We start from the raw sequence: 25,159 nt of genomic DNA, 5'->3' as shown, positions 1-25,159 counted from the left end.
TTTCAACTAAAGGTCTCAATCATTGTCTATTAAGTAAAGGAAAAGAAACACTTGGAATAATCATAGATTCTCTCACACTTTCGGTAGACCTACTAGGAGTCCAGAACTGAATATGCCGCTGGATTTGAATGGACAAACTTATACTAGTAGTATTTTTATTGGAAAACACCCTATCACATCTCTCTTTTCATATGAACCAGGCTTTGGTCGCTGCTATTTCTAAAGATAAGCTACCATCATCCCTAGACCATTCTTTATAGTAATGTAAAAATGAATCACTACTGTACATATTTGTAACAGTTGGCCCTGGTGGGAATGCCCAAACAGATTTAGAATAAGAACATTCAAAGAAAAGATGAGTCAAAGACTCCACAGCAGTACCACAAAAAGGACAAGAGGAATCAAATCCCCTTTCCCTCATTCTCAACGACAAAACTTGCCTAGTTGGCAGGGTATTGTTTAAGCATTTCCAAAGGAAAAGCTTAATCCTTTGAGAAATGTCAAGATTTCAAATTTTCTTCCAAAATTTTTTCATACAGACACTGCTAGCAGCAACAGTCCTAGGTTCCAACAATTTTGCATAATGAAAAAACCCATTATTTTCAAGTTTCCATCTTAATTTGTCTTTATATAAGACCCCCTGTTGAGAACAAAAGAGCCTAATATATTAAGAATTTTTCTAGCCACAACCAATGGGAAAGTATTGTTAATCAAACTAACATTACAAGATAGAGTAGTATCATCAATCAAATCAGAGAACAAAATAAGATCAGAATCAAAATCAGGGTAAAGATCAGCAATGGTTACCTTAAGGCCATGAATCCATTAGCCTTTCATTATATCAATAGAGCTTCAATATCCCACCTCCCAAATAGAGTTTTGTCTGACAAGGGCTAGACCTTTCCTAACACAAGTCCAAATCCAAGAACCAGTTTTGGTTGGCTTGGCATTGAAAGGAGAAAAATTAGGGAAGTACTTAGATTTAAGATCTTTATCCCAATTTGCATAGGGTTAATCTAACAATCTCCAAGCCACCTTAGAGAGCATAGCAAGATTGGCCTTGCCCGTGTCTCTAAATCCTATCCCTCCTTGAGCAATTGGTTTATATAGACACCTTTGGAGTTAGAATCCTTACCCCAGCAAAATCTCTTTGAATGTCATCCATTTTTTTAGTTATTTACTTAGGAATTATAAAACACCCCATCTGGAAAGTAGGAATACTAGATATGACATGTTTATTCAAAACCATTCTACTAATTTGAGTAAGGATTTTACTCCGCCATCCTTGAATTTTGTTCTCCATTTTCTCAACTAACGCATCAAAAGTTTTCAATTTAGACCTATCAACAAAGATAGGAGCCCCCAAACAGGAATCCTTAAGATTAATTTTCTTAATTTTGAGCAATCTTGTCATCAATATTTGGTGTCTCGGGTGAACCTTTTTACTAAAAAACAAACCAGATTTAGTTAAATTTATTAGTTGGACCGAGGCCTTACTGAAATGATCAATAAAACTTAAAAGGTTTCGACATTCACCTAAGTCAGCTTTAGCAAAAAGCAAGCAATCATCGGCGAAAAGAAGATGAGAAATAGGTTGACTATTCCTAGTCATTTTAATACCATGTAAATGTTTAGATGCTTCATTTGCCAAAATCAATCTCGAAAAGACCTCCATACAAAGTATAAAAAGATAAGGAGATGAAGGATCTCCTTGTCTCAAACCCCTAATAGGTTTAAAGAACTGACCAGGCTTGCCATTCAATAACACAGCTATAGAATTAGCAGAAACATATTGGAAAATTAAATCACACCAATCACGACTAAACCCAAATTGCAACAAAGTTCTGTCTAAAAAATACCAACTAACCCTGTCAAAAGCCTTTGAGATGTCAATTTTAACACCCAACCACCCAACTTTTCCTTTCTTTTTCTTCATAGAATGCACTATCTCATGAGCAACAATAATGTTGTCTGAGATTTGCCTAGAAGATAAAAAAGCTGACTGATATGGTGAAATTACCTTATCCAATAAGCTTTTCATTCTATTTGCGAGTAATTTAGCAATGATCTTGTAAGACGTACTACAAAGACCAATAGGCTTGAACTCACTAGGCTCTGTTGGGGTGTTCATTTTTGGGATCAGGAAAAAGATGAGTTTTGTTAAGGTCAGGTAATAACATTTTTTGAGTGAATTTTTTTTGGACAGTAGCGACAACTTGAGGCCCAATAGTATCCCAGTTATGTTTATAAAAACTTTTCGGAAAGCCATCCGGCCCCCGAGATCTATTGGGATTCATTTTCTTAACTATGGCAAAGATTTCATCATTATCAGGCATTCTAAGCAAAGATTGATTATCATCATGAGTTATAACATGCTCAATATGCACAATAGGATCAGAATGTAAAGCATCAGTAGGAGCCGCAAACAATTTAGCAAAATAATCTTCCAAAACAACAGAAATTTGGTTTTTATCCTTAACAACATGCCCATGAGAATCATGATACAATCAATATTATTTATTTTCCTTCTGTTAAGAGTGACTTTATGGAAATACTTTATATTTTTTCCCCTAAAGCAATCATATTATCCCTAGATTGTTGTTTTGCTATTTCAAATTATTTGTCATACAAAAGCTCTAATTCATGCAATTTAGAGTTTTTCAAAGCAAAATATCAAGGGGAAACTATTCTTTTGTCAATATTCTCTACCTCTTTCAAAAGCATTTTTTTTTGTAGGGTTACCAAAAAGAACATATTTCCAGGTACACAAATTTTCTCGTAAAGCATGTAGATTTGCAGCCAAAAGTCTAGCTGGCTCACTCATAGAGTGATCCCAAGAAGTATTGCAAACAATTGAACACTGGGTTTCTTATCATGATCAAGGTATTATGTTAAATTTGGGGGCATGTCTTATGTGGATATATGGAAGGCAAGAAACGATTTGATCTTCAACAATACTCAGGTTTCGGTTGATGTTTGCATTCATAAATCTCTGGAAGATTTCAAGAATTTTGAGCTTCATCATACTCTGAATTACTGCTCAGGAATTGGAGTAAACCACAGTACTGTTGCAGTTTGGGAACTTCCTCCTTCCTCTCTCGTGAAGATAAATGTGGATGTTACCTTTGTTGCACAGTACTGTTGCAGTTTGGGAACTTCCTCCTTCCTCTTTCGTGAAGATAAATGTGGATGTTGCATTCAACAATGGCAAAGGTAATGTGGCTGCAGTGGCAGCAGAGTCAAATGGAAATCACATGGGAAGTGGTGCACTATGCCTTGATACTTTCTCATCAACAGTAGCTGAAGCAAAAGCTTATGGATTTGGAATTCAATTGGCGAAAAGATTGCAGTTTTCGAGAATAATTGTGGAAGGTGATGCAGATGAAATTCCAAAAGCTATAACAGGGAATACGTATGCAATTCCATGGAGTATTCGCTCTGCGGTTAATTTTGTAGCTATTCCTAGAGACGCTAACTCTATAACTCTATTGCGCATGACTTAGCTCAATACGCAATTCAAATTCTTTAACCAGATGGTGGTATCATGATCAACCACTTGATTGTATTATGCAACACCTCATTTTTAACGAGGATTATAATTGTCCAACCTTTAGGGAGGCCTTCTATACGATGGCAAAATGTAGTTTGTCAGTCACAAAGTATGTACAAAAAATTTGAAATTGGTTTTTTAAAATTCACAATTTCTTAAAATCAAGATTAATCGTGACATAATTGATCAAATTGATCACAAATTTCTTCCAAATACAATCACTCAAAAAAATTACCAGTTAAGAATTATCCAAATACTCCATTAGATCGATCTGATTCGATCATTTTCAGTATCTTCCACACTAAAAAAATATATAATAAAATCAATTCTAACCTTCAAAATCCAATTCAAAGAATCAATACAAGATATTTTGATTTCAGTTCAATGCAGATACAACATAGAAGTCCCCATTTAAGTTATTGAACATTTTATTTCATTCAAATCGAACAAATTTCATATTTAGAAATCACTTTTCCTGTAAAAAACAGAGTTCATAAAGAACTCCAGGAATCTCATGTGTGGAGAAGACGACGGGTTATGGGCCCTGTTTTTTTAACCCATTACCGATATACGATCCAGCCCAGCCTACGGTTTCAATACGAAAAATACGGATACAAACCCATCAATCAAATTTGTTCATGCAAGTTGAGACTCTAAACAGCTTCCTTTTTCCTTCCAAATTTCAAATTCATAAAGTAACAATCGTAGTCCGATTCTCTCATTTCCTTGAATTGATTCACCTGTAAAAAAACAAAATCATCTGATAGGTGGAGAGATCCATGGATATAATGCAAGAGAACAAAATAATAAATATAAGTGAAAACCAACCTTTGATCAATAATAGATCAGTAAGCAAAGTGAAAAACAGGAACAATATAAAATTGTAAACATTTATGAAGAGAGTGTAATAAAAAGTGGAGTTTCTTTTTGAAATTACAGACCCTGATGGAATGCCGATTCGAAATGGGAGAACTTAAGGTTCACCCCAAAAAAAGTTGTTCTTATTTTGAAACTGAAACGAATTTAAGAGAGATTATTAATGGTGGTGAGCTAGAATTGTTTTACACAGAGAAGGATAAGGATATAGACGGTTGGTTGCTAGTGTGTGATGGAAATAAAAGAAGGCAGTAGAAAATTAGGTTGCTCCTTTTTCTTTTGGCATTTTGATAATTAACACTAGGGCTGCACATGGGTCGGTTTGGGTCGGGTTTGGCCTCACCCACCACCCAACCCACTGATGGTGGGTAGCAGAAGTTGTCACCCACAACCAACCCAACATAACAATGGGTCGGTTTTCACCCGACCCACATTATAATGGGTTGGGTCGGGTGGGTGATGGGTTACCCACCGTAAAATACACATTACAGTTACATTGCATCAAAAAAAAAAGTTACAGACTTACCTAAAACTCTTACATATGACAATTAAAGAACTGACCCCAAGTCAAGTGTAAACAAATGATAATTATAATCCAGAGAAGTAAGAAGTTGGTGCAAAATGCATACAAAGTACAAGAAATGAGCTCAATTGTTCGAAGCTCAGAAGATAAAAGACTATTCAAGGAAGTGATTGAAGAAGTGAAGACTGAAGTGAAGTTAGCGATTTAGGTTTAGGCATTATATATCACTACTTCAACGGCTATGATTCATCTAGGATAGGTAATCTAAGGGTTAATATTAACTAAGAAATATTTAGGTGGGTAGGTGGGTTGGGTCGGGTGAGGGAAGCTTTGACCCATAGTCGACCCACAATACTATGGGTTTTGATGTTGTGACTCATAGTCGACCCGCTCCTAGGTGGGTTGGGTCGGGTGTGGGTAATTTCAGGTGGGTGTGGGTTAGGTCGGTGGGTTGAGTCGGGTTTGTGCAGTCCTAATTAACACCTGGTATAGATGTGGAAGTAATTACACGTGTGCTGATTAATTTTAGTCCAGCATCTTGGTTGATGCGGACAAAATGTATTAAATTTAGCCAAGTGTATGTTGCTCATTACTGATTTTTTATTCCAGAATGATGAGACAAAAAAAAAAGGTGGACCCATTTTTACTGCACCAATGGTAGAACAACTGTGAAAAGGCTGTTCCATTTTCCTGAAATACATTTATCGGTACATTATTTCGTGTGTCATGCGTTTGTAATTTCGTCGGCCTGCTACTGCTAGTCATGTAGTATAAATAAAAATCTGTTCTCTTTACAGAAAATAAAAATAAAAAATCGGAGATGAAAATCTGAAATAAAACAACTAAAGCCGAAAAAAGCTGCAACACGGAGATAGCAAAACCCCCCAAAAAAAAACAATGGCGGACGTCGCTAATCTGACCATACGCTGTTGTTCTCCATCAATTCTCAGCAGAAGAACTTCTAAGAATGTAATCTCTTGTTTCTCTCTCAACAACATATCTTCTCTTTCAGTTCTTAGATCTTACGATATTAGGACCAGAAACCGAGGACCAGTTAAAATTATTGATGGCGGAAATAAAAGAAGAAATGGGATTGCAGTGGTTCGAGCAATGTCTGCATCTTTTGGGTCTCGATTAGAAGAAAATGTCAAGAAAACACTTTCTGATAATCCCGTTGTTATTTATTCTAAAACTTGGTGTTCGTGAGTTTCTTAATTTTAATCTTCTTTCGATCTAATTAATTAATTTTGTGAATTTTGATTGTTTAATAGAAGTTTTATTTGTAGCGTTTGTTCGATTGTTTTTTGGAATTGAAGGTATTCTTCTGAGGTGAAGTCTTTGTTCAAGCGATTAGGTGCGGAACCACTTGTTATTGAATTGGATGAGATGGGTAAGTTCATTTTTAGGGTTAGATTTGCGGGGGATTTTTTGTTGTATGTTTTTGATATTTGAAAGAAAAAAGAAGATTCTTTTAACCGAAAGTTTCTATCCTGCAAACATATCAACATTCATTTGTGCTATGGTTCATCTTATGAAACTAAAAGTTTTGTATTTTGGTTTAGGGGTTTAGAGGTTTTCATTTCTTTGAAATGGAGGATTGTTCCGTAGGGACACTATGTCTTGAGATTTATACAGATTTCCTTTTGTTTGAAGTAATTAGTTGTATCTTAGTTATATGTTGCAGTTGCTGCAGTAAGAAGAAGTTGATTAGAAGTTGTATGACCTATATGCTCATCTATTTCTTTTGTAGGTCCTCAAGGGCCTGAATTGCAGAAGGTGCTAGAAAGGTTAACAGGACAACATACTGTGCCAAATGTTTTCATCGGTAAACTTTTTTGTTGTTCTATAAAATCATTGTATTTGTATTACATTAATGGGATTCGAGCCTGATACATCATACTTAGATTAGCCAGTATATAAATCAACCTTATGTTGGATTATCCATTTATGGAACCACTCTAAAACTATATCCCCACTTACATGCAGTATATCATGTGATCATTTGGATGACGATAATGCTTTATAAAGAAGGTCTTGTTTTTGTTAATTGGACAATTCATCCATTCGGTTAACCGCTAAACTGAGTTTTCATCTTTTAACAGCTGGGAAGCACATTGGTGGATGTACAGGTACACTCTTTTGCTTTCTTTATGACTTATGACAAATTGTAAGATCAGTCTGTGTTAGGTTCTGCTATTCATGGGTTGGATACCAGATAGATACATGTTATATGATACAACAAGATCTTTGTACACCCCTATCTTTCTTCCTAGGGTCAGCTCGGTAGTGGGTCTTGTCTGCCATAGATCCGATCCACTTCTAGGTGTAGAGACTCATGAGCATCAAATTGAATTGCCAATGAAAAAGATACAAAAATGTTTTGTGAAAGGTTTCCCAGAGTTGACTCAAAGAGCATAGGGAATTTGTTCTTGTATGCTGCCGTAGATTTATGGTTGGTTAATTAAGACTTCAGAAGTAAGATCACACCATCAAAGAGAAGACTGCAAGAGAAGAGCATTAGTTGCAGAAACCAAATTCTGAGTAATTTGAACTTATTAGGGATACTAGTCGGCCATTTTGTATTTTCTGATGATTTGTTCTGTTTTCATAGACACGGTAAAGCTACACCGAAAAGGAGAACTTGAATCCTTATTGTCAGAAGCAAAGAGCCAAAATACCCGGAGTTAGCAAACCAGTGGATGGGGTTATTCGAAATCGTTAAATCAGCTTTTCATTTGTATTTATGAGGGTTCTGTCATTATATATGTTTTTCGTTTACAAAAAACTAAATTCATTTTTATCGTTCTAGGTTTCAGCTGTAAAAATGATACATTTGTAACTTACGGAATCAAATTAAGAAATCTCTTGATACATGTGTATTATCGTTTTTATTAAGTTTGTTTCTTTTGATGTCTCATGTGAGATGAATCTCTTGTTTTGATTCGGGCTTTTTGGGGTTGTGATTCTCCTGATTGCCAATTTCTCTGCTGGTATTACAATTTCCTATCCATAGAGAAAACAAAATGAAATAGGGATCTCGGATGGCAATACAGCATGGGAAATTAGAGACTCATATCATCCCTGCCACTTTTTATGATGCAAAATGATACATATTACTGTCAATACTATACTTAGATAAATGTTTTATTACTGTCGATACATATTACTGTCAATACTGCCAATACAATAACTTCATGGCCTTTTACTTCCCTGAAGTATACTTGTCCCTCTGCCGTTTAAAAAAGTCTAACGCCTCGTCATGTCCAGGTAGGTTTTCCATGCTTCCTTGAAGTTCTCCATCCATTGGTGCAACTGAGTAACTATTGGCGTCCATCATTCCCATGCCTGCTGCTTCTTCTATGATTCCCAACCAATGAGCCATCCATCCAAAACATATATCAGTAAGTCCAATTGTTTCACCGCCAGAGAACTTCCTATCACCAAGTCCAATCTCTTCCATGTAACTTAAGACTTTGAAGGTATTTTTAGCTGTTTATTCTTGCGCTTCCCCAGTGGTGATAAAGAATTGAAAAAATGTAGCTGCCTGTATGATTACAGTAAACATGCATCTTTAGATATAAATGAAATCTTCCCGTGTTGAAGTAGGAAAAAAAATAATTTGTATAGAATCAGAGAGGTGTGTCTCACTAATTTACCTTATCTTCACCGGAAAATCGAGCAAGGGCCTTTTTCGTAGGGATATTTTGGAAGCAATGGGATCTCTCGCCATGTTTTTTCGGACATATTCAAAATATGAACTAGGACAGGGTTTTTCTTGTAAACCGGGTTGTACTTTAAGAGTTGTTGACTCTTGTTTGAGAGGTCTTCTGCTACATACTCGTACTTTATACCTTTCAATTTCAGAGCCCAAATTACTCTGTAACCAAATGGACTTGGCCAAGCTCCGGGCAACTTCACGTCATCCATATCAGGTCAGACTGTATGGATTCAATCGTCTTCAACTCCTCCTCGGATCATCTATTAATGGACGATAGGAGGAAGAATGCGATACGGAGATTGCTAGGGATGGTGTTGATACATGAAAATAATTAACCTTAAAAAGGGTAGCCCCTTAGTCTGCTAAGTAGGGTGAGCAAAAAATCCGGAACCATGGATTTCACCCGTATCCGTCGGTAAAATTACAGGCGAAACCCAATCCGCAAGATCTATGAACCGGATACGGGTGGGATTTTTAAATCCAAACTTTTAATGGTTTGGTTGCGGTTGGACTTTGAAATCGGCGGATTCACCCGCACCGCACATTATTTTTTTATTATCCATTTCTCTGTATCATTCCACTTACATGGAACTGGTCGAGAAAAGGTTCGAGAGACGTGATTTTGATGGGATCTTTGACCATTATGAAACTCAAAACTTGATGAACTAACATTGCTATCATAGCTAAGATTATCTTCTTCATGAGTTCTCACTGGATGAACTGTACTCAAATTGTTTCCACCACTAGCCCTTGAAAATTAGTTACTTTTTTCGCGTAAGATTAATATTGCAAACATCATCTTCCAAATCACTTTAGATTTTAAATAAATAAACCCAAAAATATTGCAAGATGAAAACATTGGACATAGCTATGTATATTCACAATAATGGCTATTCCAAACCCTAGTTATCCTTCTTAAACAAAAACAAGAATAAAATTCTCTTAAGAAGTTTTACTAGAAAAATCTATCCCAGATGGGCAATCAACGCTCGAACACTTTCAAGCTCCTCATTGGCTTCCTTTAGTTTGATCTTCACAAACTCGAGATTATTAAAGGCAATGACAAATTGATCACACACGACTTCAAAATCTTTAAGAAGATTTCCTACCAGTTGTGATGACATCTGGACTGGTTGTTTGTTTTCATGATCAATTGCATGATAGCAATTTATAAGAACAGGGTTCTCATAAAACTCAGCAATGTTGTTTCCTTCATCCTTGACTTCCTTCATGCTTCCATCCATAGTTTGCACCATTATCTCAAGAGGAACTATTGTCGTTACCGTACGAATATATATCAATGAAGAATTTCATGATATATGTATATATATATACATGTTCAAGACACATATAATGGAACCCTATGGTTACTCGTTTAAGAGTCGGTAATGGGCCAGGTATGCAAACGTTTACGGTTATGAACCGGGTTCTAAACCGTCTAAGCAAAGGAGCCTTAATTCAAAAAGGATTTTTCAGAGGATTTTTTTTTTTTGAAACAAGACAAGATTTTCTCAAGAGTTTAGATAAATCAACTAAGATTTATTAAGAAAGGAAGGCCATAACAGAATTCTTCATAGAAGGAATCAGTTCTAAAGAATCAGACGAGTATTACAACAACCATTTTTTGTCAAGATAAGTTGTATCTTGAACTCTATGTGCATTCTGCTAAGGTTGATATGACAATGCACCCTTAGTAAGTTGGTTAAGTTGTAATCTGAGCATGTAGCTCATCATCGTTTTTCTTCTCCGGGATACAGGGAGAAATAGCGGAAATATTTTCGAAAGAATTATTACATGGAGGACAAGTTATACCTGAAGATGCTTTCTTCCTTAATTTTTTGATTTTCCGCTTGAGATTATTTATACTGGTCCTTAGATCATATGCATGATTATTAATGTGCAAGTAATCATAGCCAGATACTTTAGAAGCAGTGTGATCCTTGCCAATGGATGATATTCCTTCCTTGATTGAACCATCCTTCTTCCTTTGGCGTCTTTTTCTCTTTACTGGAACGTCAACCAACTTAGTTGTCCAAATGACTTTCTTTCCTCTAAAATTGTAGAAAGAGTTGGTATCATTCGTATAATTAAGAGAAGACTTGTCACATTGCTCTTTTGAATTCGAGGCACAAATGTTCTCAGTGTAGATAGAATCAGGTTTGTTTACTTCTTTCGACATCCATATAAGAATGTTATGAAGTTTTTCATTCCTTATCCGAAAACGGCATTTCCGTTCAACATGACCTTTGTTTCCACAATAGTAGCAGTTAACGGTCATGTTTTTAACGGTTCTCCTATGCCCTTTCTTTGAAGTATGACAATCTTTCTTTATGAAAGCATCAGTTGTAATAGATGAATTTTCACATAGTGAGTTATTACTAGCACATACAAAATTAATCTTTCCAGTGCTTGGAGCGTCTATTCCTTTATAGCCCAGACCACGTGTATCACGATGTTCTTTACATGCTCCTAACATGGAAGATAATATTGTAGAGCTAGTATTGAATCTTTTCAGATTCTCTTCCAGTGATTTTACCTTGTTGACAGTTGTAGATAGGTCATTCTTCAATTGTTTTTCTTTGGCAAGAAAAATACATTCTCTGTCATTATAGTAAATCTGTTGAGAGTCATACTTTGCCTTAGATTCAGCAAGCTTTTCTTTCAGCACAAATAGACTCTTCTGAAGTTTTTCACATTCAGCAACCTTTGAATGGACTTCTTCAACACGATCTTTAAGGATTGATTGTAAAAGCTTATAACCACTATCATATCCTTTAAAAATTTATTTTAGTTTCCTGTTTTCACGACAGAGAGGAAACAGATATTCTGCCAGGTAAGCAGTTGATCCCTTTTTTTATGATATCGACAAAGAGTATAATACACTGTGAGACTTCTTCATCAATACTTGGTCCCTCGTATGAGTCACTTTCATCTGAAAGTTCATCCAATTGTTCATCTAGGCGATTTTCCCAGTTAACATCGGTTTCTGACAGAGGGGAAGATAGGATAGATTTCTTGGAGGTCTCAGAACTCTTATCATCATCAAGAGGATCCTGATCTGGTTTTGCGACGATAGAAATATCAAAACTGTCCATAGAGTCAGATCTCTAAAAACACAGACTTTTGAGGTCTTGAACGTGTTTGCCTTGATACCAATTGAAAAAGCGGGGGTCTAACAACCTCAACCAATATTTCGATTAGCAATCTGTATGGACTAACTCCAATATACTTTCTAGATAATCAACTAGATAGACAGACTCAATCTAGATAAAAAGTATATCAAGGAGTTAATATCTCAATCTCTCGATTTGATCTTTACTCAAGCAAATGGAAATATGCGAGTCTTTATCAAATACTAGAGAGATAAACTTGGATGGTACCAAAGACCAATATCCAAGTGTCAATCAATTTAAATCAACAGCCAAAGGTTGGATATTCTAATTGATTGATCTTAACGCACAACCTGTGATATTTCAATTATAAAACAAAATATAACGCGAAATAGAAATAACACAGACACCAAAAATTTTGTTAACGAGGAAACCACAAATGCAGAAAAACCCCGGGACCTAGTCCAGACTGAACACCACGCTGTATTAAGTCTCTACAGACACTAGCCCACTACAAACTAACTTCGGTCTGGACTGTAGTTGAACCCTAATCAATATCACACGGATTCAAGGTACAGTTTCGCTCCTTACGTCTCTGATCCCAGCAGGATACTGCGTACTTGATTCCCTTAGCTGATCTCACCCATAACCAAGAGTTGCTAGGACCCAAAGTCGAAGACTTTAATAAACAAATCTGTATCACACAGAAAAATCTACTATGATAGATAAATCTGTCTCCCATAGATAAACCTAAGAGTTTTGTCCTGTATTTTGATAAAATCAAGGTGAACAGGAACCAATTGATAACCTGGACTTATATTCCCGAAGAACAACCTAGAATTATCAATCACCTCACAATAATCTAAATCGTATGGTAGCGAAACTAGATATTGCAGAGTCACAAACGATGAGACGAAGATGTTTGTGATTTCTTTTTATCTTGCCCTATCGGAGATATAATCTCAAGTCAATTATTCAATTGAAATCGTACGATAGAAAATGGCAAGATCATATCGCTCAACTACAAGAAAAGTAGTTTCATCTGGATTCACAATCCCAATGAAGTCTTTCAGTCGTTAACCTACAGGGTCTCGAGAAGCAACCTAAGGTTAAAGGAGAATCGAATCTAGCAAAACCAACTAGTATCACACACGAGGTGTGGGGATTAGTTTTTCCAGTTTCTAGATGTCTCCTTTATATAGTTTTCAAATCAGGGTTTGCAATCCAAGTTACCTTGGTACATTCAATATTCACCATTAGATGAAAAACCTGATTTAACCAAGCTAATATCTTTCAACCGTTAGATCGAAACTTAGCTTGTCACACACAAATGAAATGTATTTCATTTAGTTTTGAGTAACCGTACCTAAACGTGTACACTTAGTTGGTTCAAAAATAGTTAACCAATGGTTAGCCATATGAGTACTTCCATATTAACCATATTCGTCTTCTACACATAACTAGTTCAAATGACTCATAAGAACTAGTTTAAGAGTTGTTCAATTGCTTAGGTCTTTATGAATAGACACAATTGAAACAAAATCGGTTTGATTCACTTCATGAACAATATAGCCACGGTTTGCAAAGATTGCATTCCTGTTGATTTATTGTTTAAGTTCATGAAATTCCGATTTGAGAAATATAACCAGCTTGGGTACGGGTACGTGTACCATAGCTACCGGATTTGAGTTTCAAACTCAGCAGAAATTTTCGGTCGAAAACTTCCGTGGGTACGCGTACGGGTATGCGTACCTAAGGTGACTGGTTTAACAGTTTGCAAACTTACAAACTCAGCAGAAATTTTCGGTTCGAAAACTTCCGCTGGTACGCGTACCCAACCCGTCTCCTTCACCAATACTGTATGCACACATATGCACACACTTTCTTTCCGGCACATGGATTTATACACCAATGTGCGAAGACACTATATATGCTTATATCCATAGTTGGTTACGTAATCTCAACTCTACATTTCAATCATTGAAACATTCTTCTATAATGTTATAACAGTCGTTATTCACAACTATCGTCATCAAAGATATTTTCAAGATTGAAACGTCATCATGATTTTCGTCACGGGTTAAGATGAAAAGTGGTTAAAGCGAGAGCTTACCAACACATATTTGGAGAAAAAGATAGGCGAGTAAACTCGGCTCGAAATAGCAAATGTGTATGTATGAAAACTATCATACTTATACGACTTTGTCTCAAGATTAGGAGATAGAGTAGATAGACTTTTGAGTGATATATAAGTTCAAGTCTCCACATACCTTTTTGTTGGATGAAGTTCCAGAGGTTCCTTGAGTAGTTCTTCATCTTCATAAGATGATCTCCATGGAGTCTGGAGCTCAACTACACTAAACTGTCCTAAACCGAGACTTAGCTATAAGTAGTCTAGAAATCAAGACATATATTTTTGACAACTAAACTTCACAAACATGCTTGAGATAGCAACTCATGTGAGTTAGACCGAGCAATGCTCTAACACCCTAACTCTCAATTCAATCTGCAATCAGCAAACAGAAAATTGCGAGCCCGATTGAATATTAGAGGAGTAAACTTGAACGGTACCAAAGACTAATGTTCAAGGATCAGTCAATCTCAATCAACAACCAAAGGTTGGATTTCCTAATTGATCGATACAACGCACAACCTGTGATATTTCAATTATATAACAAAATATAATGCGGAAAGAAAATAACACAGACACCAGAATTTTGTTAACGAGAAAAACCGGAAATGCTGAAAAACCCCGGGACCTAGTCTATCTTTGAACACCACACTGTATCAAGCCGCTACAGACACTAGCCTACTACCAATGAACTTCAGACTGGACTGTAGTTGAATCCTAATCAATCTCACACTGATTCAAGGTACAGTTGTGTTCCTTACGTCTCTGATCCCAGCTGGATATTACACACTTGATTTCCTTAGATGATCTCACCCACAACCAAGAGTTGCTATGACCCAAAGTCGAAGACTTGATAAACAAATCTGTCTCACACAGAAAAGTATATAGAATGAATGAATCTGTCCCCACAGAAATACCCAAGAGTTTTTGTTCCTTCTTTTGATAAATCAAGGTGAACAGGAACCAATTGATAAACCGGTCTTATATTCCCGAAGAACAACCTAGTATTATCAATCACCTCACAATAATCTTAATCGACTAGCGAAACAAGATTATATGGAATCACAAACGATGAGACGAAGGTGTTTGTGATTACTTTTTATCTTTCCTATCAGAGATATTAATCTCGAGTCAATTATTTCAATTGTACTCAACACGATAGAAACAGCAAGATCAGATCACGCAACTACAGAGAAAATAGTTGGGTCTGGCTTCACAATCCCAATGAAGTCTTCAAGTCGTTAACCTACAGGGTCTCGAGAGAAACCTAAGGTTAAAGGAGAATCGACTCTAGTTATTCAAATAGTAACACACAGAAGTGTGGGGATTAGATTTCCTAGTTGCTACATTTCTCCTATATATAGTTTTCAAATCAGGGTTTGCAATCCAGGTTACCTTGGTAACAAAGCATTCAATATTCACCGTTAGATGACCTGATTCAACCAAGCTAATATCTTTCAACCGTTATACCGGACTTAGCTTGTTACACACAAATGAAATGCACCCTCATTTAGGTTTATGTAACCGTACCTAAACGTGTACACCATGTTGGCTCAACAATAGTTAACCGAAGTTATCCATATGATCACTCTCATATCAACCTTGTTCATCTTAACCATAACTAGTTCAAATGACTCAAATCAAACTAGTTAAAGATTTTTTCAATTGATATATTCTCACAGAAGTATACAAGAACACAATTGAAGCAAAATCGATTTGATTCACTCGAATCAATTCATGAACATTACAGACACGGTTTGCAAAGATTGCATTCCTTAATTTATAAAGGTTTAAGTTCATGAACATAACCGATTTTAGAACTTTAACCTTAAAGTATGCAAACGGGTACGCATACTTGAAATACCCGGACCAAAATTGGGTTTAGCCAGTGCGCAAACGAGTACGCGAACTTCCAATTCCAGCAGAAATATTCGGACATGAACTTTACGCCAGTACGCGAACGGGTTCGCATACTTAGGTTCCCGGATTTCTCAAGCCAACAGGTACGCATACGGGTACGCATACTACGGTTCCCGGACATGGATTACATATGTGCAAGACTACACAACATGACATATCCATTAATGGTTAAGTGTTCTAAACTCTTATTTCAATCATTGAAACTTTCTTAGAGGATGACAATATCCGTTTTCACAAACTACTAGCATCAAAGCAATTTTCAAGTTATTGAAATAATCATAACCAAACATTCCAAGTTTACACCAAATGATTGTATCACACAAACGATGTAAGATGTTGCTCGACAATTTTCACATGATCATCTTTTGACTTGCGTCAAGAATATAAGATGAACTTGGTCGAAGCGGAAGCTTTCCCAACACATATTCCAAGAAATATGTAAGCGAGATAAACTCAGCTCGAAATCTCAAATGTGTATGATAGAAAACTATATCGTAATATGACTTATGTCTTAATATAGGAGATAGAGTAGAAATAGATTTTCAAAGTGGTAGATGAGTTTCAGTCTCCGCATACCTTTTTTCGATGAAGTTCCACAAGCTCTCCTTGGTAGTTCTTCGTCTTCAAATGATGAACGTCGTGAAGTCTAAGGCTCTACTACACAATCTATATCCTAGTCCGAGACATCTATAAGTAGACTATAAATCAAGACTTATAGTTTTGATTACTAACATTGACAAACATGCTTGAGATAGCAACACATGCGAGTTCGACCGAGCAGTGCTCTAACGATCTCCCCATTTGTCAATTTTAGTGACAAAACTATCAATATATATGGATTACAAAATAAATAAAACTTTGTAGCTTCTCATCCAAATGCTTGATCTCCTTGGAATCTTCAACATGACTCGAAATCTTCGTCACTTCCAAGTACTCCATGATTCTAAACGTGTTCAACTCAGCATCATAGTTGCTGAAGATCCGTAGCGCTAACAACGAGAAAACAAATGCTCTCAATCATTGTTATACAGTGTCATAGTATTATTACACAACATCAAAGTTGTATCACAATTTTGACAATAATACTATGGTGATATGTACCACTCTCTCTTAGTCAATACTTCATCTCGAAATGAAAACCACTCCCCCTTACATAATGATCCGTAAACCATATGTATTTGTAGTATGAAACTACACATTAATTCTCCCACTTTTTGTCAATATAAATTGGCAAAGATACGAAAACTAATGGGATCCTCATGAAATTTTCATAGAGATACTTCATGACCAAAAGAGAATAACATACCAACTTATTTAGATGAAATCATATAGCCGAAGCTAAATGCATTCATCAAGGAGTTTATAAAGATACAAGATAACCCCTACAATATTCCACAGCCGCACCCCCCACAAAAAATTGGCAATTAAGCACAAGTTCAAAAAGAACTCTCCTCCATAAAATTTCATTCCCGAAAGAACAACAAGAGCGACCTTACTTTTACGAGAAAAGAAGGATTTCTTTGGACATAATCGAATCACATGAGAATCATGAATTTGTATCCAAAAATCACAATTGAATTAGACACAAAAATGATAAATTCAATTGGCCATGCTCAACATAAGAGAACTTACGGAGAAACACAGTATATGCATAAAGATGTGGATCAGGGAAAGACCAATACTGCGGAATAAACAAAGATTCATTCTATTTTTCATCAATATTTGCACAATGACATATAATAGACTTAATCTTTGTAAAAAAAAGTTCATCCTTTCTTCCATCAAACTAATGACATAAAAGGCTTAACTTTTGTATTCAAAAGTTCATTCTATCTTTTATCAATACTTTCATACCGACATAATAGAGATAACTTTTGAATGAATATGGGACAGTCAAGGTTCACGGACGTAAACAACATATCCCATAACTCTTTGAAATATATGAAACCATAAAGATTAATAATGCAAAAATCATCTTCCAAATAACTTAGAATTTAAATAAATAAATCTAAAAACATTGAAGATGAAAATTGTTGGACATAGCTATGTGTACTCACAATAATGGCTATTACAAACCCTAGTTATCCTTATTAAAAAACACAAGAATAAAATTCTCATAAGAAGCTTCCTGTACATTGAGACATCTGAAAAATTCTTTATAGTCCCCGAACTCCTTATTGTCAACAGCCATGGGAACATACGGTTCGTGAAGATAGGAGTCAATTCCAACAAACCTTCTAGGCTGATGATGTCGAACCAGGGCGTTTTGAATTTCAAGAGTTCTCATAACAAAAGCTTTTATTTGTTGAATCTCCTTCCTTATTTCTTTCAACTCTTCAAGAACACCAGAAAACTTCTGAGAGTTTGAAGGAATAACTCTTGTCTTCCTCACATTCCTTCCTTTTCTTTTCAAAGTTGGAGGTAACGGAGATCTTTCTTTTTCCTTCATGATTGATGGCTTAACAATCATATTAACATCTTTTCCATCAGAAGACATGATGCTTGGAGTATCCATATGCGTATGGGTTTGTGAGAGGAAATCACAATTTACACTCAACAAGCAGTCTTACGATAAAAAGAGTTTCAGAGAAGGAAAAAGGAATGTAGGATTACGAAACCTTTAAACAGGTTCGTGCGCGCACAATTCACAACCCTAAGAAGGGTAAAATTGTCTAGAAAAACCCTATTTTATTGATTGACCAGGGAAGCCCTTTCCAATATCAATTAGATATAGAAGAATACCAAAACTTGCAAAACACAACAAAGTTATGAAAAGAACAAAAAAAATCAAAACAAAAAAAAAATCTTTTCTTAAAGCCTGAGGTGTGCACAATCTTGTCTCTTTTGATCAGGCACATGAGACAAGATGCACCAAACAACACAATCAAGTTGAGCTGCGGTGAACAACAATTTGTCCACCATAAACTTTTTGAAAGGAATTCATTGAACCCTGTCTCTCAGAATGTTTAGACCATACTTTCTTCTCTAATGATCTTGTCTTATTATTGGGAACTAACACTAGTGGAAAATGGCAGTTTCGCGACGGCCAAATCAAGTCATAGATACGAGTTAAATGACTTGCTTTGGCGGTCTGGGAAAGGGTCGTTGTATGAGCATCTTTTTTATCTATGACGTGTCTCTGAGGGTCGTTGAAAATATTATATCAAGGGTCACTGTTTGAGCGTATTTTTTATCTATGACGTGTCTCGGATGGTCGTTGAAAATCTTATATCAACGACCGGTGTCAACTGTCAATTCTTTATGACCGACTTCAATCAGTCATAAATATAAATCTGAATTTAAAAAAAAAATAGATTCGGATTGGCTGTCTGGACTGACTGAATCTGACTAAATCTAAAATGAAACTCAAATGAAAGTAAAATTAGAATTCAAATGAGAATCAAATCAAACTCAAAACAATAACCAAATCAAATGAGAATCAAATCAATCTTGCACCGGTAAACTCAAATAATTTTTCCATTTAACATTCATTGATTCATTAGGTTCAAATTACACAAAAAAGGGTTTAAATTCTGAGTTCATACTAATATAAGTTTAAGTCCTAACTGACAATACAGTTGGAAGACAAGTGCAGTTAACCAGCAAAATGATTTACTCCATAACAATTGCATAAACATCATTCTACTGGAATTTTGCATCATCAACTCTGGTTTCAGGAACACTGAGTACAACCTTGTTTCCATCACAAACTGCTTGAGTTGATGGCTGACCACACCTTGAAAAATTTCGCATTCATAGGCAGCAACAACTTTCTGAAAACCTGTTTTCAAGAGAACAATTTTCAGTTCCTTTTTGTTCATAGTTGTGAATTAATTTGTATGTTATGCTATAACGAATCTGAAAAGAAAGTATTCAAGAGATAAACTTCTAGAGCTTTGCATTCTTATGGAAAAACTATCTGATATTCAGTTGCAGTGAAAAATGCAATGACTAGATGATGTGATTTTTAATCGTCGTTGTTGTAAATAAGGATTCAAACTCTAAGACTTGTGAAGATTAAATTTAAAGGTTTAATGAAAATAATAAAAGAGAGAGTTACCGGGACTAGGAGTTCACCGAATTCATATCATAAGGTTCAATTATTTATTTTTCGGCAATTATAGCTCAATAAATAAAATATACTGACTCTTATTTTTGCCAAGATAGATTCTCAAAACATTAGTTATAAATCCTAAGCATGAGACATCAAACATTTAAGCAAGCATGACCCATCGAATAAAATAATAACTAATTAATTCAAATCATAAATCAATTTAAAATAAGTGCCAAAGTCATATAGAGAGTAAAATAATTTTACCATGTATGGAATTCGGCTTCCTCCGTCGTCCCAGTGATGGGGTTTAGCTTCTCATGATGAAAACACACTCAAAATTTATTTTTATTGCTCAAATGGTGTTTACAAATAAGAGAAAATGAGAAAAATTAAACGCAACTATTTTTCTCTTCCAAAACTCCCCCACTCTCCGGATGCCTGTTTGGTCCTATTAGCACCCTATTTATACACAATAACCCATTACTCAAACATTTTTTCAAAATATTCTTCCATAACTCCTCCAGATCTTCTCTTTAATGAAAGATATCTCAGGAATAATTTCTTTCTCCATTTATCACACATCTTCCTCTATTTGCTAGAATAAAATCCTGGGGATATTTTTTTTTATTTATAAATAAAACCACAGATTTTCTTTCTCCTTTTCAATAAAAACAAACTCATCAATAAATTATCTCTTTTAACTTCAAGATATGAAAACTTCATGTATAATAGGCAAGAAGATATCTTTTCCTTAAATCTTTGAGATCTCCCATAAATTATATGAATCTGTTTCAAATGAAGAAGAAGAGGGTGCCTCTATCCATTTGTTGGGTATCCCGTATCTGAAATGATGGGTGCCTTTATCAGTTCCTCTGGTTTCCTTTAACACTTTTTCGAGCTATTTTTCCAAAAGAGCTTATTTCCTTGAAAAGACTTAAAACAAGATTATTAGTGATTAAATTAGTCATAGCGAATGTAGTTATGGGTAAAAAGGCGTCACACTTGCGTACTCATCACTAGAATATTGATAGAACGTGCAAGCATGAGCAGTCAATATTTGATTGGTTTAACGACAAAATACGAAGGAGGATACAATAAGAGACAGTGAAAAGAACCCATATGGAATTAGCTAGAACCACGTGTTTCTGAACCTAAATATATGGGACTTGTTTAATTCAGAAATTTACACTGCATGATAAGTTTATGTAAGTAATCGTTATAAGGCCAGGGACGGGTCTCTTTAACCTCATGAAGTGTGTTTAATTCAGAAAAATAATACAAACCTGAGTGCATTTACATCCATTTTGTGAGTCTTATCCTTCCTTAGTTTATCAACCTGTAATGCGTCGCATATAAAAAATTAGGATCTGCATCACCTTCATCAGATGTACTGAAGGCATTGGTTGGGAAAATCAGACGACTAACAACATAAATCAAATGTATCACTGAGAAAAAAAAAACATGTAAAGCCATAACTAGAAGTCAAAATCAATAAAAGGATCTTAAATACGATCTCCACTAGCAATTATCCCCTCCCTGTGTACAGAAAAAATGTCCCAATTTAATATCTTAAATAAAAACTGAAAGCAATTGACAAATAAACAATTGTGATCAGACTTGCACAACTAAATGTAAACCCTTTCTAGTACGGAAAAATGCCAACTAGAAAAAATAAACCCCTCCTATCATAATTGAACCAAGGTAGAGTCCTTAGCAATTCGAATATATAACCCATATTCACCGTTCAAGAACAACACAAAAAATTCAAACCCACATCGAACACAACACCACCAGCAAAGGATGAAACCAAAAGAATATGCTTAATCAAATTGGATGAACAAAAATGCACGCATAAAGTAGCATCAGTAACCTCAGGGTGATGATCACCAAAGTTAAAGTTGCATAGTTGCTATTAGCTATTGATATGATGTTGACAGCAAGATCGAAACAATGATCAGATTTGTGAAGTTATGAAAAAACAATATAAGGTGGATATAAGTATAACTAGACTTATATGTGTACTAAGTAGTTAACATAAGATGTGCATTTGAGGGTTTGAAAGCTTACAAAAATAGGGGTGAAAGCTACTCAGAAATATGTATGACTTTCACTTGAAAAGAAAATCAGGTTTTCAGCCTCCCGATCCTGGACTAGCTTTCCAGGGTAATAATAAGAAGTCTATGACATTTCTTGACGCCAACACCTCCTTTCTTTCCATCAGCACCTGCAAATAAGTCGATCTCAGTAATGCTCAACTCGATGCCTAATTCAAATAGAATACAAAATCAGTAGGGGACAGTGATACTTAACTTCGCTTTTTGAAATAAGTCGAAGCTTTTGCAGTGGTATTAATGTTGTACCATTTTATCTCCTCTGCAACGTGGTACTCCGGTCTATAAGGAGCAAGCACCTGCCACCAAAATAAAAGAAAAAAGATGCCAAATTTTAGCCTTTTTCTTCGAGAAACCGACACATGATGTATTATTCAAATGATATGTTTCAGAAGGTTAAATGATGTCATAGTACAACTAACGAGAGTATGTCATCAATTAACTATGACACAGTTGCCTTTTTGGTATGGACAAAGAGTGGCCGGGATGGAGTCTGGAAACACAACTAAGGGACCTAATTTAGTAGTCCAACAGTGACAGATCTTTGCCGTTCGTTGTGTGTTTATTGAGATCTTCAGACGTCCTTTGTCTTTCCTTTTTTACAAGACTGGTCTTTTTTGCCATCCACCGTCAGTTGTCCTTGGGACATATCTGACCGTTCGTTGTCTTTCTTCAAAGTTGAAAACCGCTCCTCTTTTGTAGTTCCAACGTGTCACAAGCTCCGGTTTTCTATCCTACAATCAAATGTGTCTGCTGTTAGGATTTACACTTTTGTAATTTTGAAAGGCTTTTGAAAACCGAATGGTAGATAGTTATCCAAAACCTAACCGATATATAATCACCATTAACCCACGATTATGTCAATAACCACTTCCAAATCTCTTCTATCACATTTTCTTCTCCATCCACTCTTAACATCAGTAACTTGCCTTAATTCTCTTGCTCTTTATTTCCAAGATAGAGAGGTTTTTCAACACAGACAATGGATTTGTTTCCCTAATTTCCACATTGTATTTGTTCTGTTGATGTTTATGATGGTTCACTAATTCCGACTGAAGAAAATGGCAAGGTATGCGCAATCAGGATTTCGAGACCTGATCTATTAATTGATATTGGATCGGTTTTCGGATAATTTTGAATAGTTTAAAGTTTTTCAAGTCAAGTTAGATATAGATTTTTAGACATCCATCCGCATCCGCTTGCTTTGGTTTTTTAAATGGAAGTGCATTTTCTTTTCTTTTCAGTCACTATTAATTTAATCTTTTTTGTGCATGATAGCAAGCAGAATTGGTTTATTCTTTTCTCTTCAGTTTATCCACTTTGTTTTTTTATTTCAAGACCCAAATGCAGGTTTGCAAGTAGAATTGGTTCATTGTATATACTTTCCAGTTTTTTTTCCTTCTTAGTTTGAAGACGCAAAAATGGATTTTGGTAGGGAGAAACATATGACTGCATCTACGAAAGCCACCATTCAAAAAATGCAGGAAATCGTAGAGATTAAATAGAAGTTTGTAATTATTTATAAGGTTCTTTTGATTGCAAAAAATAACCCAATTTTTTGGGTGCATGCACGCTGAAGTTCTTCACCAATTGTGCACAGTGCCCGGCTAGATTAGTTTCGTTACAATTAGAGGGAAGCTATTGTGAAGATGTTTCTACTACACAGTACATAACCCACAAATCTAGAAGGAATATTGAGCATGTGGACGGAATCTTGGGTATCAGGTAGGAAACATACGTCTCATTATTAATGGGTGTTTTGCAGAAAATGGGTGTTTTCCCAATAAGGCCATTTTCATATGAAATTTTAGTCGAAAAGTTCACCATGGTGTTTAATCATCACCATTGTCGGAAAACACCAATAATGTCATATTTTTAGATGTCTACCATTTTAGCTTTCTGACTGTCATATTTTTAGATGTCTACCACTCTGCTATAGACACGGTTGCCTTTTTGGGAGAGAAAAACAGTGGCTTAGAACAATTACATGAATCCATATTTGTTGTCGGTTTCTTTTTCGTTCTCAATATGAGTATTGTATTTATCCAGGAACTCTTATGGTGTTATCCATTTGATTTTTAAAGGAAAATTTGTTCGTTGAAGTTTGACGATGCAGATTAGATCATAAATTCAACATTGAATACAACTAGTGTTTGGAGGAAATCAAATCCGAAGATCACGGTTTGATCATAAAATCTGCAGCGTAAGTTAACTAAATTCAATAGCTATCTACCGTCCATTGACCTATGTTGGTTTGTATTCATTAAGTGTACATAAGTGAAGACTGTTGGGTGAAATCCCATCTAATGATAATTACATTTAAATAATGAATCTGGTGGAACAATTATTGGACCTTTTGACCGTCCCGTTTTAGTAACAGTTGAAATTTCAAAATTCAAACTAAAAAGAAATCTGAAAAACTAAATAATCAATAACTGTTGACACCCACTACCTTGCAGTTTTGTGGATTTCCAGTAGGGAGCAGTTCCAGATAATGCAGTTTTCTTGAGATCATTACTCTATAAATACACTGATTTGGTGCGTTTATATCAAATTTTTTTAAAAGTTCGTGCTGTGGAAGGTTTAACATGTAAGTAGAAGTCAGTACTACGGAAATTATTTAACCATTCTATTGATCCATCGGTTTATTTACTGCATTACGAAATCTTTTTATCATGCATCTTTTGTGCCCTCTTCTATTTGCTTTCTTTGATTTAAGCTAATCCAGTTCAAGGTGAGCAAAAAAAAATGAAAAACGGAAATACCAAATGGTGCTTTAGTAAATGGAATTTTTTGGGTGATCAAATTCTTGGATGAAAGGTACATTGCAGGAGAAAAATACTATCATTCACCAACTCTGATCTAATGATCAATGACGCAAAAAAAAAGTTCACCAGTTTTTCATGGTGGGAGGCACTAGGATCGTCCGCTATCTGACTAGAGCATATTTCAGAAAACAAAAAAAAATTAAAAAATTTGAGTATTAACTATAAGCATTTGTTCATGAATGCAGGAGACACACGAATCATTAAAATCAAGGAAATGATGGAGTTCATGTGTTCCATAATGGTCATAATTTGGCGACCCGACCAAATGTATGCCTAGATTCTTTTTTTTTTTAAGTTGTTTGTTTTATATTGTTCAAGTTTTTGAGTTTAACGATTTC

General features: G+C 35.4%; 1 protein-coding gene, 1 long non-coding RNA gene and 1 pseudogene across 3 annotated transcripts; 1 reads left to right on the top strand and 2 right to left on the bottom strand.

Annotated features, from left to right (window-relative positions):
- Positions 1-3,860: 3,860 nt before the first annotated feature.
- Positions 3,861-4,672, bottom strand: LOC113333759. The gene is made up of 2 exons (XR_003352323.1): positions 4,379-4,672; positions 3,861-4,290 (listed from the first exon to the last, which is right to left on the bottom strand). It is a non-coding gene; the product is annotated as an uncharacterized LOC113333759 (long non-coding RNA).
- A 1,039-nt stretch (positions 4,673-5,711) lies between these two features.
- On the top strand, positions 5,712-7,840 carry LOC113333470 (monothiol glutaredoxin-S10-like). Of its 2 annotated transcripts, none has more exons than XR_003352029.1 (5): positions 5,712-6,151; positions 6,266-6,339; positions 6,700-6,774; positions 6,936-7,078; positions 7,561-7,822. XR_003352029.1 is itself a non-coding variant. In XM_026579938.1 (5 exons), the coding sequence occupies exons 1-5, from the start codon at positions 5,847-5,849 to the stop codon at positions 7,635-7,637; spliced, it is 558 nt and encodes a 185-aa protein (XP_026435723.1). In that variant the 5' UTR covers positions 5,725-5,846; the 3' UTR covers positions 7,638-7,840. The 2 variants fall into 2 exon arrangements, 1 of the variants encoding a protein (XP_026435723.1); XM_026579938.1 differs by having other exon boundaries at positions 5,725-6,151; positions 7,052-7,078; positions 7,561-7,840.
- A 355-nt stretch (positions 7,841-8,195) lies between these two features.
- Positions 8,196-8,876, bottom strand: LOC113333616 (annotated as a pseudogene).
- Between the last annotated feature and the right edge of the window lie 16,283 nt (positions 8,877-25,159).

The sequence above is a fragment of the Papaver somniferum genome, unplaced genomic scaffold (assembly GCF_003573695.1).
Source record: "Papaver somniferum cultivar HN1 unplaced genomic scaffold, ASM357369v1 unplaced-scaffold_133, whole genome shotgun sequence".
NCBI classification, from domain to species: Eukaryota; Viridiplantae; Streptophyta; class Magnoliopsida; order Ranunculales; family Papaveraceae; genus Papaver; species Papaver somniferum.
The sequence above is the reverse complement of the archived record's forward strand: the minus strand, read 5'-3'. Positions and strand labels throughout refer to the sequence as shown.